The following is a 16,334-nucleotide window of genomic DNA, read 5'->3' on the forward strand; positions in this document are numbered from 1 at the left end:
CCCGTGAGACCGTCGCCCCGTGAGACCGTCCGCATGCCACAGCACGCCTGCTCTCCCCTCCCGTTCAGTTTCTCTACTTTGTTTTCTGAGGGTTTGTTTGCGTTTCTTTTATGTGGAGAACATAATGAATGTTTTGAAAGTAAAGCACTGCTCGTGTGGTTACTGAGCCCGGCTGCTGTCTCACTGCTGTCTCACTGCTGTCTCACTGCTGTCCTCTTTCAGTGTTTGTTTATCTACACTTCCAAATGTGATTTAAAGTGACAGTTCTGGGAACAGCAGAACTGCCTGTCTGCTCGTCTACATGAGCCCTGTGGATGGAATCAGATCCTCAGCATTAGTGTAGCCCACCTCATTTCACAGAGAGAATTTAAAACAAACAAAACACACACACACACATACACACACACACTTACAAGCTGCCTATGTAAACATTTTTTATCAAGGGTAGGCTGTTACCATAGCAACCTAGATTTAGGATTCTTTTCTTTGATGATGGAGGTGTGGCCAGGCAGTGAGGGGCGGGGCTTGTCTCCTGGGCATGATTAGTGGTTCTGATTGTGAGGTGGACAGAGAGGCGAAATAATGTCGTGCTCAAAAATCAGCATCTGTTTAATTACCTTTAGATTATAAAAATAACCTATTTGCTGTTACTACTTTACTCTCCATATTTTCTCATACAATTGCAATAACATAATGCCATAACCATAATGCAAGGAAAATAGACCCCACCTCCACTTTCTGATGGCACAGTCCAACATACCTAGACAGAACCATGGGGGTTGATCAGTAAGACAGAACCATGGGGGTTGATCAGTAAGTGCGACGGACCCGGTTAGATTCTGTATTGATGGCAGTCGTCTTGTTCTGGTTGCAGCACACAAATCCAGTGATTCCTAGATACATTCGTCACCATCTCTACCACGAGAAAACCTCACATGCACATAAACCGGCTTCACATGAGCAGAGGGACCTATATAAACTCCTGGAATAATCATCACAAACATGAACAGCGCTGACATTTCAGTGCAGGGCAGTCTGTCTGTTGGCGTGGCAGCCTGTTGACTGTCTATGGGGACCTTAAGCCAATTTCAGCGGAGATTACTGCAGAAGAGTCTGTGTGGAGTTCAGCCTGGTCCCAATAGCAGAAGAGGATTACAGGTCACGTTTGTAAATCTTTTTGTGAAAGGAGGAATAGAGGCGTGTGAGGGGAGACAAGTGTGTGCATTTGTGTCTGTGTGTGTGTGTGTTCTAGTCTAATGTATGTAAGACAAAATGTGTGTATGGGGGGCTTTCATCCATTTTATCCAGAGAACACTACTCTAGAGAGTCAAACACTCCAACACTAGCTAATTTGAGTTAGTTGGAAAATTTTATTCATAGATAATTCTCAGGTTTTTAGAGGCAAAAGCTTATATTAAAATTATCTATAAATGTGACCCATAAAACGAACTAGAAAAACGAACTAGAAAAACATTAGAGCTTGCAAGTCCCTTTTACTTTACACGTGCACGCACACACACACACACACACAAGCCAGTGAAGAGATCACTTTTGAGTGGGAACTGCACTGATCCCCCCGAGCAGCAGTGTCCACGTCAAACGATTAAATCTAAGAGAGGTGTAGGGGAAGTGAAGGAGCTGGAGCTGACCATGCCTGCACTCCTCACGGTGTAATTACCAAGGCGTGACACCAGAGGGCGACACATACCACTTCATGACCAAAAAAGACCGTGTAGTATGTTTCAGCATATTCCTAGAAAAGAAAAACATCAAAGCTACGTACAGTTACAATAATTATAATTAATAAATAATAATGTACCATCATGAATGCACGCATTATAACTTCGTAAACATGTTGCTTATTTACAAGTTTCTTAATCGAATATTTCGGACAACATATCGCAGTGGCTGCATACTGCCGGTATTTTCTATGTTAATAATCAACTGGTCTGTTTAATCTGACACCAAATTATGAGCACATACTGAACAGAACATTAACATTTCTAAGAAAACCACAGAAAGCTAGAGAGTAAAACATCCACCTGCGTCTATTAAATGGTCTAAGGATGACACAGAGACGTAACACACAGACGTGTGGCATTAATATCCCGACATAATGGAACATTTCAATGTGTTTAAATATTTTTTATTTAAACCTTTAAACACGTGTTTCAAACCTGACCAGATCCTGCAGATCTTTGCACATGCGGAGAACACGAAGCTACTTGTCTCTAGTCATCTCAAAGCTGGATATACTGCAACCCTCGACTTGTGGTTCCTCCTCTGCGGTTCATCAGACCTCTACAGCTGATCCGGACTGCAGCAGCACGACTGGTCTTCAGGCTCCCCAGGTTCACCCCACCACTGCGCTCTCTTCACTGGCATCAGATATAAAACCGGCCTCCGAAATGGTGGAACCATCTCCACCAGCTGCTCGGACTGCAGGGTCTTGCCGTCTTCAAACGTAGCCTGGAGTTTGTTGATTACTTAAATGAGCACCAACACCGCAGATAGATATGTTTATTCATGACGATGGTTATTTATGCTCCTAGGTGTTATTTTAATTCCTGGTGTTTAAGTTGGAGCCTATGTTTATTTGCTAGGTAATGACACTGATTACTGTAGTTGAGTAGAACACTAATAGGACGCCAACACAGGACACCAACACAGGACACCAACACTATTCATTAAATTAATGAATTACATAAACACCTCAGGCAGTCTGCATCTGAACGTAAACACCTCAGGCAGTCTGCCTGTGTACATAAACACCCCAGGCAGTCTGCCTCTGTACGTAAACACTTCAGGCAGCCTTCCTCTGTACGTAAACACTTCAGGCAGTCTGCCTCTGTACGTAAACACCTCAGGCAGTCTGCCTCTGTACGTAAACACCTCAGGCAGTCTGCTTCTGTACGTAAACACCTCAGGCAGTCTGCCTCTGTACGTAAACACCTCAGGCAGTCTGCCTCTGTACGTAAACACCTCAGGCAGTCTGCCTCTGTACGTAAACACCTCAGGCAGTCTGCCTCTGTAGGTAAACACTTCAGGCAGTCTGCCTGTGTACATAAACACCCCAGGCAGTCTGCCTCTGTACGTAAACACTTCAGGCAGCCTTCCTCTGTACGTAAACACCTCAGGCAGTCTGCCTCTGTACATAAACACCTCAGGCAGTCTGCCTCTGTACGTAAACACTTCAGGCAGTCTGCCTCTGTACGTAAACACCTCAGGCAGTCTGCCTCTGTAGGTAAACACTTCAGTAAGTATGCCTCTGTAAGTAAACACGTCAGGCATTCTGCCTGTGTACATAAACACCCCAGGCAGTCTGCCTCTGTACGTAAACAGCTCAGGCAGTCTGCCTCTGTACATACCACTGCTGTCTTTGTTGGTCGAAACGTTATGGAAATTATGATTAATACTTAAACCCTACATAACAACAAGCTAGCGAAAACAGATTCTGCACAACGGCTGTAGTTTAGAGGCTTCCGGACCCTCATTAGGGCAGACATAAGTGAATAAGTGAAGAGATTATTACATGGTTTATGGAGCACTGCCTTCCTGTGACGTGGGTCTGTTCCACACCATTCACATCTGCCAGAAAAATCTCCTTACAGAAGGTGAAAGTAGGCCTTTAAAATGTGTTCAGGGCTGTCTCATGAATGATTAAATATGTCCTCTCACCGTGCTGGTTCTTTGGAGTGGGGGAGGGAGTTGTGCTGGGGTGGAGACAGGAAGTAATCAATCACCCCAGCCCAGAGAACACACACACACACACACACACACACACACACACACACACACACAAGAAAAACATGAGTCACACTTCAGGGAAGGCCTGATCTATGTTCTCTCCCTCTGCCTCTCCCTTTCTCTCTCTCAATCTCACACACACACACACACACACACACACACACACACACACACACACACACCCCTATGTGAAAATTCCTGTACTCATGCCGAAAGCACTGGAATAAAGATAAGAAGACTTACAGGTGACACACCAGTATGGTTCATGTATTGGGTCACAGCACAGAGACCCTGTAGATGAAAGAAGGAATCTGTAAAGAAAGAAAACCTGGAGACAATTAAGATCCTGTTACAGAGACCATGTGTGTGTTTGGGAGAGAAGAATAAAAATACCAGAAAAATTTCAGCCATATTGAGCCCTGCCCCACCCACTACCCCACCCACTGCCCCTCCCACTGCCCCGCCCACTGCCCCGCCCTACTGCCCCACCCTACTGCTTCTTCAGAACACTGCTGCTGGTTTCATTTTCTCCCGTCATCTGGACATCTGTCCACTACATTTAATAAGTCTTCACATATAATCAAGACCTGTGGATGTGTTGAGTGTGTTTGACCCTGTAGATGTGTTTGGGGTTAGGTTTAGATTAGGGTCAGGGTTAGGGTTAGGGTAATGGTCAGGGTTAGCCAGTTGTTTATGGTGCTTTCTCTGCTGCATGTTATACAATATAAATACCACAAATCGAACATGATCTGAACATAAACCAATGAAAACAAGTGAGTGGGACAAATATATGAAAATGAACAAGACTAGCACATTCCCTCACAGCTTTAGAGAAGTCTCACAAAGGGGAAATGGAATTGTACAAAACTGTCCGGGCCCAAATTAGTGCAAAGCTACTTCACAAATACTGCTACACTAAACCAGCATTTAAAAATAACCGGTGACGTCCTACGAGCTGTGAGTAAACGTGTTGTTCGTCTGATTCGTTTGTCCCACCTGAATAAGTGTGAAAGTGGTGGATTGTCCTAATAAACTGGAAAGTACGTCACAAGTGCCGCACTCACGACAGCCCACCACAGAAACAGCACGTCTTGTTTTATAGAAGCTAGGGATTTTATGAGTGTCTGGCACATTGGTATTACTGCAGTTGTGGGGACACTGTGCTAGCTCACAGGTCTTGTTGACTGAGGAATACACGTTACGATGAACACACTTGGATTATGATCATGAGAATTGTGAACTTTAACACGACAGCAAACCTTTAAAGGGACGTTCCACCGTCCTTTCACCTCATGTGGGTCCACGGCAGCGCTAGCGGGAACCAGTTACACAGAACAATGAGTCCGACATGTTTCGACATGAACCAACTGTGTACTGAAGAGATAAACCATCAAGCTGAACCACATTTACTGCTGACTAAGCTTCCTTTAGAGGTCACTGGATAACTACATTCTTTTAAAAGTCAGTGCTTGTGGTAACCAGCCACAACAGCTCTAATAGCAGCGAATAGGAGACTGAAGTGGACCCAGTACAGGAGACCCAGTACAATATTGCTGTTAGTGTATCGGCCACACATTCACTTAGACATCACAGAATGGTTGAGAGGTCCCCTCAGGTTTCAGCCCCAACGTTCCTTACAATGTCTTTTCTTCTTTTACATTTTAATACAGTAAAACCACCATTTGTTTAGCCTCAGAATTACCTATTCTTCAGTCACTAGTCCTAACCCTAGTCCATGTTCTTCAGTCACTAGTCCTAACCCTAGTCCATGTTCTTCAGTCACTAGTCCTAACCCTAGTCCATGTTCTTCAGTCACTAGCCCTAATCCCTCTTCTTCTGTCCCCAGCCAATCAGACTACGACTGAAGCTTCTTAAAAATCCAATAACAGTTTTGCACACAATCACAACTCCACCCACCAGCCCTGAGCCAATCACATGGCCCAAAATGCCACAAAAACACACACACGCAGCAGTCTGGACCTGTGGCTGTTGGACTCTCACCTACATGGTAAAATTCCACATTCTGACTAGGACTATACTGTTGACAGCAAGACTGCACAAAGCAGCTGAATTCTCACCCTGCATACATCAGTCACCCCCTTTAACTCTACCTCTACATATACACACACTACCTCTACATACACACACACTCAACATATACACACACACACACTACCTCTACATATACACACACTCTCGACATATGATGCCTGTTCAAAACAAGTACAGAATCTGCATGTCAAAGAAACACATTAGGAACAGTGTGGACACTGAGAGCACACAGAAACATGCTACATCAAATGGGAATATGCAAACCATGCAGCCCGACAGGACGTGGCAGGTATGGACCGAGCCCCGCCTCTTCAAGGCCTCTTCACACCACCATCATCTACAGCCTTATGCCTTTTCAAAATGCATTTATTCACATTTTATGCAAATGATTCAAGTACAAGGATTATCCAATACGTCCCTCTGAAGCTGACAGATCGATCACTAGCACATCAGTGTTCAGGCAAACACACCGCTTTCCACAAACACACATGACTTTTGTAAACAGAATACAAATAAAGCACTTCAATTACAAAACACACAAATCTCTTAGAAAAATATGTTAATCTTTGTAAGTTTTGTTAGATAATATATACATAAAGTTCTTTTTCGGTAAAATCTGGTTAAAAAGGAACTAAAGAAATGGCCTTTGGTTTCAAGACGAATATAAACAACACACTTCATTCACCGGGCCGGATGCAGCGTGTGCCCGAGGCAGGGTGTGGGGCTCTGGAGGCAGGGTCGGGTCGGGTCAGGCCGGCGAGGCGCCTACGGCCGGCTGGCAGAACCGCCTGTAGGCGACGTGTCCGAGCACGATCAGCAGCATCTCGGAGGTGCTGCTCAGCGCCACGATGAAGGGCGCCTGGGAGACGTAGTCCGCCTCCGCCCGCCGGAACGACAACTGCATCACGGCCAGCGCCAGGAGGCTGTTCTGCACGCCCACCTCGATGCTGACGGTCCTCCTCTGCGGCCCGGGAAGCCCCGCCAGGCGCGCCAGCCCCAGACCCGTCAGCAGCCCCACGGCGGGCGCCGCCACGCCCGCCACCACCACGTGCGCACGCACGCTCGCCAAGATGGACCTGCCCATCTGACAGGCCACCAAGACTCCGCCCACGATGAGCACGAAGCTGAAGGGCCGAATGAGCGCGAGCAGCACGCGGGTCAGCGCCGGCACACGCAGCTTCACCAGAACCCCCAGCGAGATGGGGATGGCGATGAAGAGCAGCGTGCCCAGGATCTTCACGAAGGGCACGTGGAGGGCGGCGTGGACGCCCAGCAGACGTCCGTACAGGGCGGAGGAGAGAGGCATCGCTGCCGTGGCGACCACGGTGGAAACCAGAGTCATGGAGATGGCCAGAGTGACGTCTCCTCCTAGCAACAGGCTGTAGAGGTAGCCGCCACCCCCTCCAGGGGCGGAGCAGGTGATGACCAGGCCCAGGGAGAGCGCCTTGGGCAGGGACAGCAGGCGGGACACCCCGAAGGCATACAGTGGCATGATGAGGAACTGGCCCAGAACACCCAGCAGGAGAGGAGCCGGGCGGTGAACCAGACCACGCAGCGTCTCCCCCTCCACCTTACAGCCGAACGCACACTTGTTGATGAAGATGAGTGGCAGTAAGGCAAAGAGAACCGGGTTCTCCGTGAAGTGAGAGAAGTCGCCGGCCTGGACGGGCCGCACGTCCGGGTCGCTCCCCGGCGCCACCCTGATGGAGTAGTCGCTCCGCTCCTCGATCAGAACCGGCTCCGAGTTCTGGTCCAGATCCATCAGCTGGATGAGCAGAGGCGCGGTGCCCGCCGACCCCGATCTGATGCTGATGACGTAACTCCGAACCGGTCCCGCGCGCCCGCCGTCGCTAACGTTCAGGATGGACAGGACGTCGGGGTCCAACGAGCGCACGCGCACGCTCTGCCGCCAGCTCTCGCGACCCTTCCGCCCGGCGGCGCTGCGGTACCGGCAGGACACCACAATCACGCCCTTGGTGTTCTCGGGAAACTCGAACTCCTGAGACGAACCGTCCCCGATATTCAAATACCTCCCGCCGGTCACGGCAGTAACGTTTCCACCGTTTGGCAGAGACCGGTCCGTAGTGGCTCGGTCGGTTCCGTCGGTGACCAAGACGAGGCAGCAGAACGCCAACAGCGTCCTCATGTCTCCGGGTGTCCCCCCCCCCGGGCGGCGCGACCCCCCGCACGCCTCTCACCGTCTCCGCCTCACCGGACGAAGCAGAAACTTCTATAATCCTCCGACCCGACCGGAACACTGATCACCGCGCCCGGGAGAATCCGTCTGGCGCTCATTCGGTTGCGTCGTGCTGTTGATTTCGTTTTGTACCGGAACTCAGACATCACCCCGCCCCATTCGAGTCAAGCGGTTGGGTAAAAAAACAAAACGGCTTTAAAATCCTAACGGCGTGTTCCGAGTCTCGTAATCTCGTCCAGACATGGGAAGAACCGTTATTGTCCCCACACAAGCGGCTGCGGCCCGGTCCACCCCCGCCCGCTTCTCCCGTTAAGGTTCACGCGCCCCCGCCTCGCGCCACCGGTAGCGGTTGAACGTCCCGTCCCGAATAACCGCCCACGTCAACGTGAAAACGGGCGAGACGACGGTGTCGGTCTCCCGATCACTCGCGGAATCGGAGGAGTCCAGAGAAACGGCTCCGTTCCGAGGAGAAAAATAGGACGCGCGGAGGGACACGAGAACAAAGGAACGAGGTTGCGCTCTGGCTCCTTCCAACACCCCCTTTAAATCAGCCCTATAAAACGTGCGTGTGTGTTTTAAATAACGCGCTGCGCAAACCTATAGGTCGCATATTGTGCAGAAAAAGTGTCTCGGTCACGTTTTCCACCTGTGGCACATTTTCAGTTACGCAACACGTTTAAAGACTTTTATTATGTTCACACGTGTCAGATTAGGGGAGAAGCTCGTGCTTTCTGCACGTCCACTCCACCACTGTGGTCTGGAAGGATGGGTAAAGTGCGTATTTGTACCGAACTGTACTCAGGGGTGGTGTATGTATTGTACCGCGGTCCCCTGCGCGTGTATACTGGTTTAGGTGGTGCTTCTGTGACTTTATCCAGCACATTGTTTCTGCAGGAGTGCTTGGTGCGTGTGCTTGGCTGGTATAGCAGTGCGCACCCCAACACACAAACCTCCCACACCATGACATTTGCCAGTACTGAACTGTGAAGATCCACCCACATCTCAGACTTTATGTATACACAAACTGACAGAATTTTACCTCCCATGCCTGGCTGGAAAAACAGGTGTGTGCTGGTACTGCCGGTTAAATCACCGCTTAATGAGGACTTAAGCATATCGAATGACAACCCTGTTAGCACTCAATTATCACAGGAACTTTATTTCCACAAGATTAAATATACAAAAGCGCCATCAACTGAGCTGCAGTATAAATAACATTCCCCCGTGTACCTGGACAGCCAAAAGAGCAAGAAGTAGACGCGTCCCCGCCAGAGTGTATCCCACAGCAGACGCCGTCTGCCCTACACACTAACGACTGTGCGCCCTACGCACTGCGATGTCTCAGTGATCTCTGCCTCAGACCCGGAGGAAGAGCACTCGTGCAGTAAGGCCGAAATTAAACAAACATGACGAGAACAAAGATGCCTCGACTCCACTGGTGAGTTTAATGAAACCTGTCTCCACTGGGGGACGGGGACACTGAAGTGTGAGACACAATGAAACAGGTGATGGTGCATGCACAACTGCTCTATGACTGTGAGGACACTCGGGGAAGAGGGACACCAAACGCATACAGTGATTTTTGCTAGGGTTGTTAACAGTTTTACAATAAACGCATAGTCGAATACTTAATAAAAAATAAAACCCCTAATGAAAGTGTGTATTGTAAGAAGGAGTCACCCAGTGTGTAGTGCAGGTGCTCATGTTTCTGTATGCTCTTCAGATGTGCACACTACACTCTCACAAACACACGACTGAATCTCAGACAACAACTGAAAGTACATTAGGAAGGTCGTGCTGCCCAAAGCCACCACCGTGCCCAGAGAGGCTCACAGTCCTGGACTGCAGTGAAGATTCATCCAAATACACTGGGAGAGGACGAGGGCGGAGAGAGTTGTTCAGCAACAGAGTGGAGAAGAAGGATCATTTTCAGCAGAAAGTGCATGTGTGATCTGGGACACAAACACTCTTGGGCAGCGTTTCTGGCAACTCAGAGAGAGTGTGTGTGTATAAATAGATCTGGGGATCCAAATCAGTGGCCGTGTCAGGTCATCAGAGTAAGAAGAGTTGAAGGGAATCGGTGAGCGGCTCCTCGTCCAGCAGCGCTGACCCGTCCAGCAGCGCATCATCAGTTCCGCAACGCAGCGAGTCTGCCAAACAGACCACACACACACACACACACACACACACACACACACACACACACACAGTGGATTCTCACACAATCACAGTGTGGAGTCATTCTGTAGCAGGTAAAAGGAGAGGTTCAAACTGTGTAGTGGGCAGGGGTATGTGAGGAGGTGTGTGTAGTGGACAAGAGTGTGTGAGGTGGTGTGTGAACTGTGTAGAGGGCAGGAGTGTGTGAGGTGTGTGTAGTGGGCAGGAGTGTGTGAGGTGTGTAGTGGGCAGGAGTGTGTGAGGTGTGTAGTGGACAGGAGTGTGTGAGGTGTGTAGTGGGCAGGAGTGTGTGAGGTGTGTAGTGGGCAGGAGTGTGTGTGAAGGTGTATGGACCTGCGAGACAGCTGGTCCTCCCTCTCCTGGGAGCGAGTCGAGCCCTCCCCGAGTGAGCTGGCCCCCGCCGGCAGCTCGTTCAGCTGGTCCATAACCTCCAGACCGCTCTCCTCCGCGATCTGCACGATCAGGTCGTCCACCTGCTCCTGTGGTGTCGTCAGCGTGGTCGCCGAGCTCATCGAGTCCTCCATCACCTAGCAACAGACGACGGGCGGAGTTTGTGCGACTTCACACCAGGATGGTGAGGGGTGGACACAGTGACTACAGCCTATAGTACAACGCACTACAGTCTGCAGTACAAGGGTCCACAGTAAAGCGGACTACACACTACATCCAGCAGCACTTACTGAAGTGTGCACATCCAGATTCTGAACTTGGCTCTCAAACTTGTCCATAACTGCAGAGACTTTCTGAAGGTCCATGGAGTTCAGAGCTTTATCCAATGCTTTAGTCACTTGTGTCATATTCTTGGTCACCTTATTAACAAGCACAAGAGCAGATCAGGATGATGAACCACACTGCTGGTGGAAGAGATGGATCAGCAGGCAGCAAACCACTATCATTGTTTTACAGAAAAAGATTACAAGAACAATACTGCACATGTTGGTTTCCACGTTACACACAGTAGAGACCCGGACCGCAGACTCACCCCCTTCATAGTGACGGCCGTCTGGACTTTCGAGGCCACTGCGTCCACCCGCGACGCCATGCGCAACCAGTTCAGACCTTCGTTCTTCTTACGGATGGCGTTCTCGGCGTACACACGCGCACACTCCACATTCTTCTGCTGGAGGGCCTATACAAACACATGCGCACACACAATCAGGAAAATCGGGTGTAATGGAACGGGACACCCGTGTCACGTGTCAGGACAAGACGGGAGTTTGGGAACAATGAATGAAGGCTCCAAAAAAAAACCTACACTGACCACCTGAGTCCCTACTGCACACCCCACACTGACCATCTGAGTCCCTACTGCACACGCCACACTGACCGTCTGAGTCCCTACTGCACACCCCACACTGACCATCTGAGTCCCTACTGCACACCCCACACTGACCGTCTGAGTCCCTACTGCACACCCCACACTGACCGTCTGAGTCCCTACTGCACACCCCACACTGACCGTCTGAGTCCCTACTGCACACTCCACACTGACCGCCTGAGTCCCTACTGCACACCCCACACTGACCGCCTGAGTCCCTACTGCACACCCCACACTGATCGTCTGAGTCCCTACTGCACACCCCACACTGACCGTCTGAGTCCCTACTGCACACTCCACACTGACCGCCTGAGTCCCTACTGCACACCCCACACTGACCGTCTGAGACACTACTGCACACCCCACACTAACCGTCTGACACTACTGCACACTCCACACTGACCGCCTGAGACACTACTGCACACTCCACACTGACCGTCTGAGACACTACTGCACATTCCACACTGACCGTCTGAGTCCCTACTGCACACCCCACACTGACCGCCTGAGTCCCTACTGCACACCCCACACTGACCGCCTGAGTCCCTACTGCACACCCCACACTGACCGCCTGAGTCCCTACTGCACACGCCACACTGACCGTCTGAGTCCCTACTGCACACGCCACACTGACCGTCTGAGTCCCTACTGCACACCCCACACTGACCGCCTGAGTCCCTACTGCACACCCCACACTGACCGCCTGAGTCCCTACTGCACACCCCACACTGACCGCCTGAGTCCCTACTGCACACCCCACACTGACCGTCTGAGACACTACTGCACACCCCACACTAACCGTTTGACACTACTGCACACTCCACACTGACCGCCTGAGACACTACTGCACACTCCACACTGACCGTCTGAGACACTACTGCACACTCCACACTGACCGTCTGAGTCCCTACTGCACACCCCACACTGACCGCCTGAGTCCCTACTGCACACCCCACACTGACCGCCTGAGTCCCTACTGCACACCCCACACTGACCGTCTGAGTCCCTACTGCACACCCCACACTGACCGCCTGAGTCCCTACTGCACACGCCACACTGACCGTCTGAGTCCCTACTGCACACCCCACACTGACCGCCTGAGTCCCTACTGCACACCCCACACTGACCGCCTGAGTCCCTACTGCACACCCCACACTGACCGCCTGAGTCCCTACTGCACACCCCACACTGACCGTCTGAGTCCCTACTGCACACCCCACACTGACCGCCTGAGTCCCTACTGCACACGCCACACTGACCGTCTGAGTCCCTACTGCACACCCCACACTGACCGCCTGAGTCCCTACTGCACACGCCACACTGACCGTCTGAGTCCCTACTGCACACCCCACACTGACCGCCTGAGTCCCTACTGCACACCCCACACTGACCGCCTGAGTCCCTACTGCACACCCCACACTGACCGCCTGAGTCCCTACTGCACACCCCACACTGACCGTCTGAGTCCCTACTGCACACCCCACACTGACCATCTCGCATTCAAACTGAGATTGCCAATCACAGGAAGTGATGCAGTTGATTCAGTCACCAGAGACTCGTAATCAGGAAAGACTAAAACAGACCATCCCAGCCCACTCTGCCAGACTTCCTGTACCTTCCTGACTGATTTCATGAAGATATCTAGAAGTAAATACATGTTTTGTGTTATGCTCTGTGTACCTTGACGGAAAATGTGTACACAATAGGTTAACACTGTGGTATAAAGATCTAATCCATGCATCATACCTCTAACCACAATATTGCAGTTTTCTCTCATGTATTGTGGTGTGTAGGATAACCAATATAGGATAGGATAACATAAAATAAATATTATTTACTTTAGTTTTTGATATATCTCTCTCTCTCGTACACACACACACACACACACACACACACACACATATATATACACACACACATACACATACATACAGTGGAGGAAATAAGTATTTGATCCCCCACTGACTTTAAAAGTTTTAATACAAAAAAATTAATGAAACGTCTCAATTTTATGCCAGCTTTATTTTAACAGTACCACATAGAATATCAAAAGAAAAACTGAGAAAATTACATGAAATGAGAAATAAAACCATTTGCATTTCATTGAGGCAAATAAGTATTTGATCCCCTAGTAAAACATCATTTAATACTTGGCAAAACCCTTGTTGGCAAGCACAGCAGTCAGACGTTTCTTATAGTTTTTTATAAGGTTTGCACACACATCAGGAGTAATTTTGGCCCACTCCTCTCTGCAAATTATCTCCAAATCCTTAAGGTTTTTAGGCATGCATTTGGAAACGCGAAGCTTCAGCTCTCTCCATAGATTTTCTATGAGATTGAGGTCAGGAGACTGGCTAGGCCATTCCATGACCTTGATATGGTTCTTATGGAACCACTCCTTTGTTTCCTTGGCTGTATGTTTTGGGTCGTTGTCGTGCTGAAAGACCCATCCATGACCCATTTTCAGTGCCCTGGCGGAGGCAAGGAGGTTGTCTCCCAGGGTTTTGCGATACATGGCCCCGTTCATCTTCCCGTCAATGTGGTGAAGTTGGCCTGTGCCCTTGGCTGGTTTTTAGCCTTTCTCATGATCAATGAGACTCCACGAGGTGAGATCTTACATGGAGCTCCAGGCCTGGGTCCATTGACAGTAATGTTGTACTTCTTCCACTTCCGAATAACTGCACCAACAGTTGTCACCTTCTCATCCAGCTTCTTACTTATGGCTTTGTAGCCCATTCCAGCCTTGTGTAGGTCAACAATTTTGTCCCTGACATCTTTAGACAGCTCTTTAGTCTTGCCCATGGTGGAGATGTTGGAATGTCACTGAGACGGTTGGCAGGTGGACTTTTATACAGGTGACAATTTGGGACAGGTGTCTCTCATCCAGGTAACAACTTCACTGTGATTAGGGTGTGTCAGTGGTCTGCGGGAGCCAACATTAGTCATGGTTTTACTAGGGGATCAAATACTTATTTCTCTCAATGAAATGCAAATTGTGTTTTATTTCTCATTTTGTGTAATTCTCTCCATTTTTCTTTTGATATGTGGCATTATTAAAATAAAGCTGGCATATAATTATGAGACGTTTAATTAATTTTTTTGTATTAAAACTTTTAAAGTCAGTGGGGGATCAAATACTTATTTCCTCCACTGTATGTATGTATGTATGTATGTATATACATATATATTCCTGTTCTCATTAAATCTATACTATGCCTCTTGCTTCAAAAATGGTTTTTATCATATTAAAGAGGAGGGGAAAAGTAGGAAGTACTATCCAGTGGTAACAGTATTTATCCATTTACTTTAACACTCTACTGATCCCAGAACAGTGTTCCCATTTCCAACTTACCTTCTTAACTTTGGCTTGCTCTGTCTTTGAATCTTTTTCAGCCTTCTTGGCCAGTTTTTCTAATTGTTTTGCAGTGAACTGCATGAGAGCAGAGAACAGGTGGTAGGGCAATAGAAAATGCAAACATTAGTGGTAAACATGTAGTACTAACATTGTTCTTAAAATAATAATATGCACCTGAAAGGTGAAAACAATTAGTACTGAACTCCTGAAAATTGCTATGAAGTGCTGAGCTTATAACATGTGCATGAAACATGTGTCATGAGACGCTTATTATAGTTGCACACACCTTTAACTGGAATAGTGTTTCTGTAAGGAAGAAGACATATATGCTTAATCCCACAAACACTACAGTGACTTAAGCTGGATAAGATGATACAGCTTTGTTTACCTTTCAGAAATATTAAAGCTTTTCCTAGCACAGTATGTTAGTAGATTAATACTGTTAAAATAATGTCTGACATGTAATGACGCTCATAAGTAACTAGAACTCTCACTGTCAAACTACAAACGGATGTATGTTATGTAACGAAAGATAAGTTAACTAGCTCAAGTTAACTAGCTCAAGTTCAAGTTAACTAGCTAACAGCTAAGTAGCTAAACCTACACAAAATACACCTTATCACACTTCTTGTTTGATGGCATATGCTAAATACATAAACACAAACATAAATAACACAGTAAACATAAACATGTTACCCTGAGGTTTTAAAAACTGTCCTGGGCGAGTCTGCTAGCCTGACGAGGTTAGCCAGCTAGCTAGCTACACGACATCCATTTGGTTAACGTCGTGACTTAGGGTAACTAAGTTAACATGATTTCATCGCTACCAGATAGTATCAAAGTGGTAGAAACTCAAGAGAAGACGAATATTCTCACCATCCATGGCTCTATTTCTCGGCGCGCCTCGGTCGACTTATTAGACTAATATTATTTGTTTATTTATTTTCACTGTTTTCTGGTCCGTATCCGCGGTCAGTGTCCACTTCCGGGTTCGGGAGCTGGGCGTGATCATGTGATCATGTCGTAAGAAGGTAAACGGAACTCTTTTCATGATTCTACAAAACACGTCTTTTATTTAACACGAATAAATGGTAAAGTCTGTTGTTCTACAAAGAACATTTCATAACGTCATAAAGTAAAATAACAATACATTTGAATGACATTTTGAAATTAATCGACTTTTATTTTGGCGAAATGAATGTGGGCAAAGTGTCCGCAGCAGTAACACTACATACGCGAACAGTACCAACATCAGTGAAAAAGGTTCCACCAGTCCCGTACACTTTGGTCTGAGGACTAGTATTTAGTCCAGTTGATAATACATTATCTGTAATACATTACAATGCATTAATATAGATACGTTATCTGCTGACTCATCTAAGATAATGTTACAGGTCACTGCTGCAATAGACAGATTTACAGAATTATATATATATAATTTGCTATTTGCTGTCAAGGAAAAATGGAAAAAATCCTGTTTTTGTGCT

The 16,334-nt window shown here is 48.1% G+C and overlaps 2 protein-coding genes across 3 annotated transcripts; both read right to left on the reverse strand.

Moving 5' to 3' along the window:
- Positions 1 to 4,255: 4,255 nt before the first annotated feature.
- slc10a3 (solute carrier family 10 member 3) lies at positions 4,256 to 8,626 on the reverse strand. Its single transcript, XM_077022589.1, has one exon. It carries the CDS (start codon positions 7,943 to 7,945, stop codon positions 6,548 to 6,550), a length of 1,398 nt encoding a protein of 465 aa, XP_076878704.1. The 5' UTR covers positions 7,946 to 8,626; the 3' UTR covers positions 4,256 to 6,547.
- A 502-nt stretch (positions 8,627 to 9,128) lies between these two features.
- Positions 9,129 to 15,847, reverse strand: chmp1a (charged multivesicular body protein 1A). Of its 2 annotated transcripts, XM_077022590.1 has the most exons (7): positions 15,724 to 15,847; positions 15,134 to 15,153; positions 14,845 to 14,922; positions 11,157 to 11,303; positions 10,855 to 10,983; positions 10,508 to 10,701; positions 9,129 to 10,146 (listed from the first exon to the last, which is right to left on the reverse strand). In XM_077022590.1, the coding sequence occupies exons 1-7, from the start codon at positions 15,728 to 15,730 to the stop codon at positions 10,125 to 10,127; spliced, it is 597 nt and encodes a 198-aa protein (XP_076878705.1). In that variant the 5' UTR covers positions 15,731 to 15,847; the 3' UTR covers positions 9,129 to 10,124. The 2 variants fall into 2 exon arrangements, with proteins under 2 accessions (XP_076878705.1, XP_076878706.1); XM_077022591.1 differs by lacking the exon at positions 15,134 to 15,153.
- Between the last annotated feature and the right edge of the window lie 487 nt (positions 15,848 to 16,334).

This window comes from Brachyhypopomus gauderio, chromosome 11 (assembly GCF_052324685.1).
Source record: "Brachyhypopomus gauderio isolate BG-103 chromosome 11, BGAUD_0.2, whole genome shotgun sequence".
Lineage (NCBI taxonomy): Eukaryota > Metazoa > Chordata > Actinopteri > Gymnotiformes > Hypopomidae > Brachyhypopomus > Brachyhypopomus gauderio.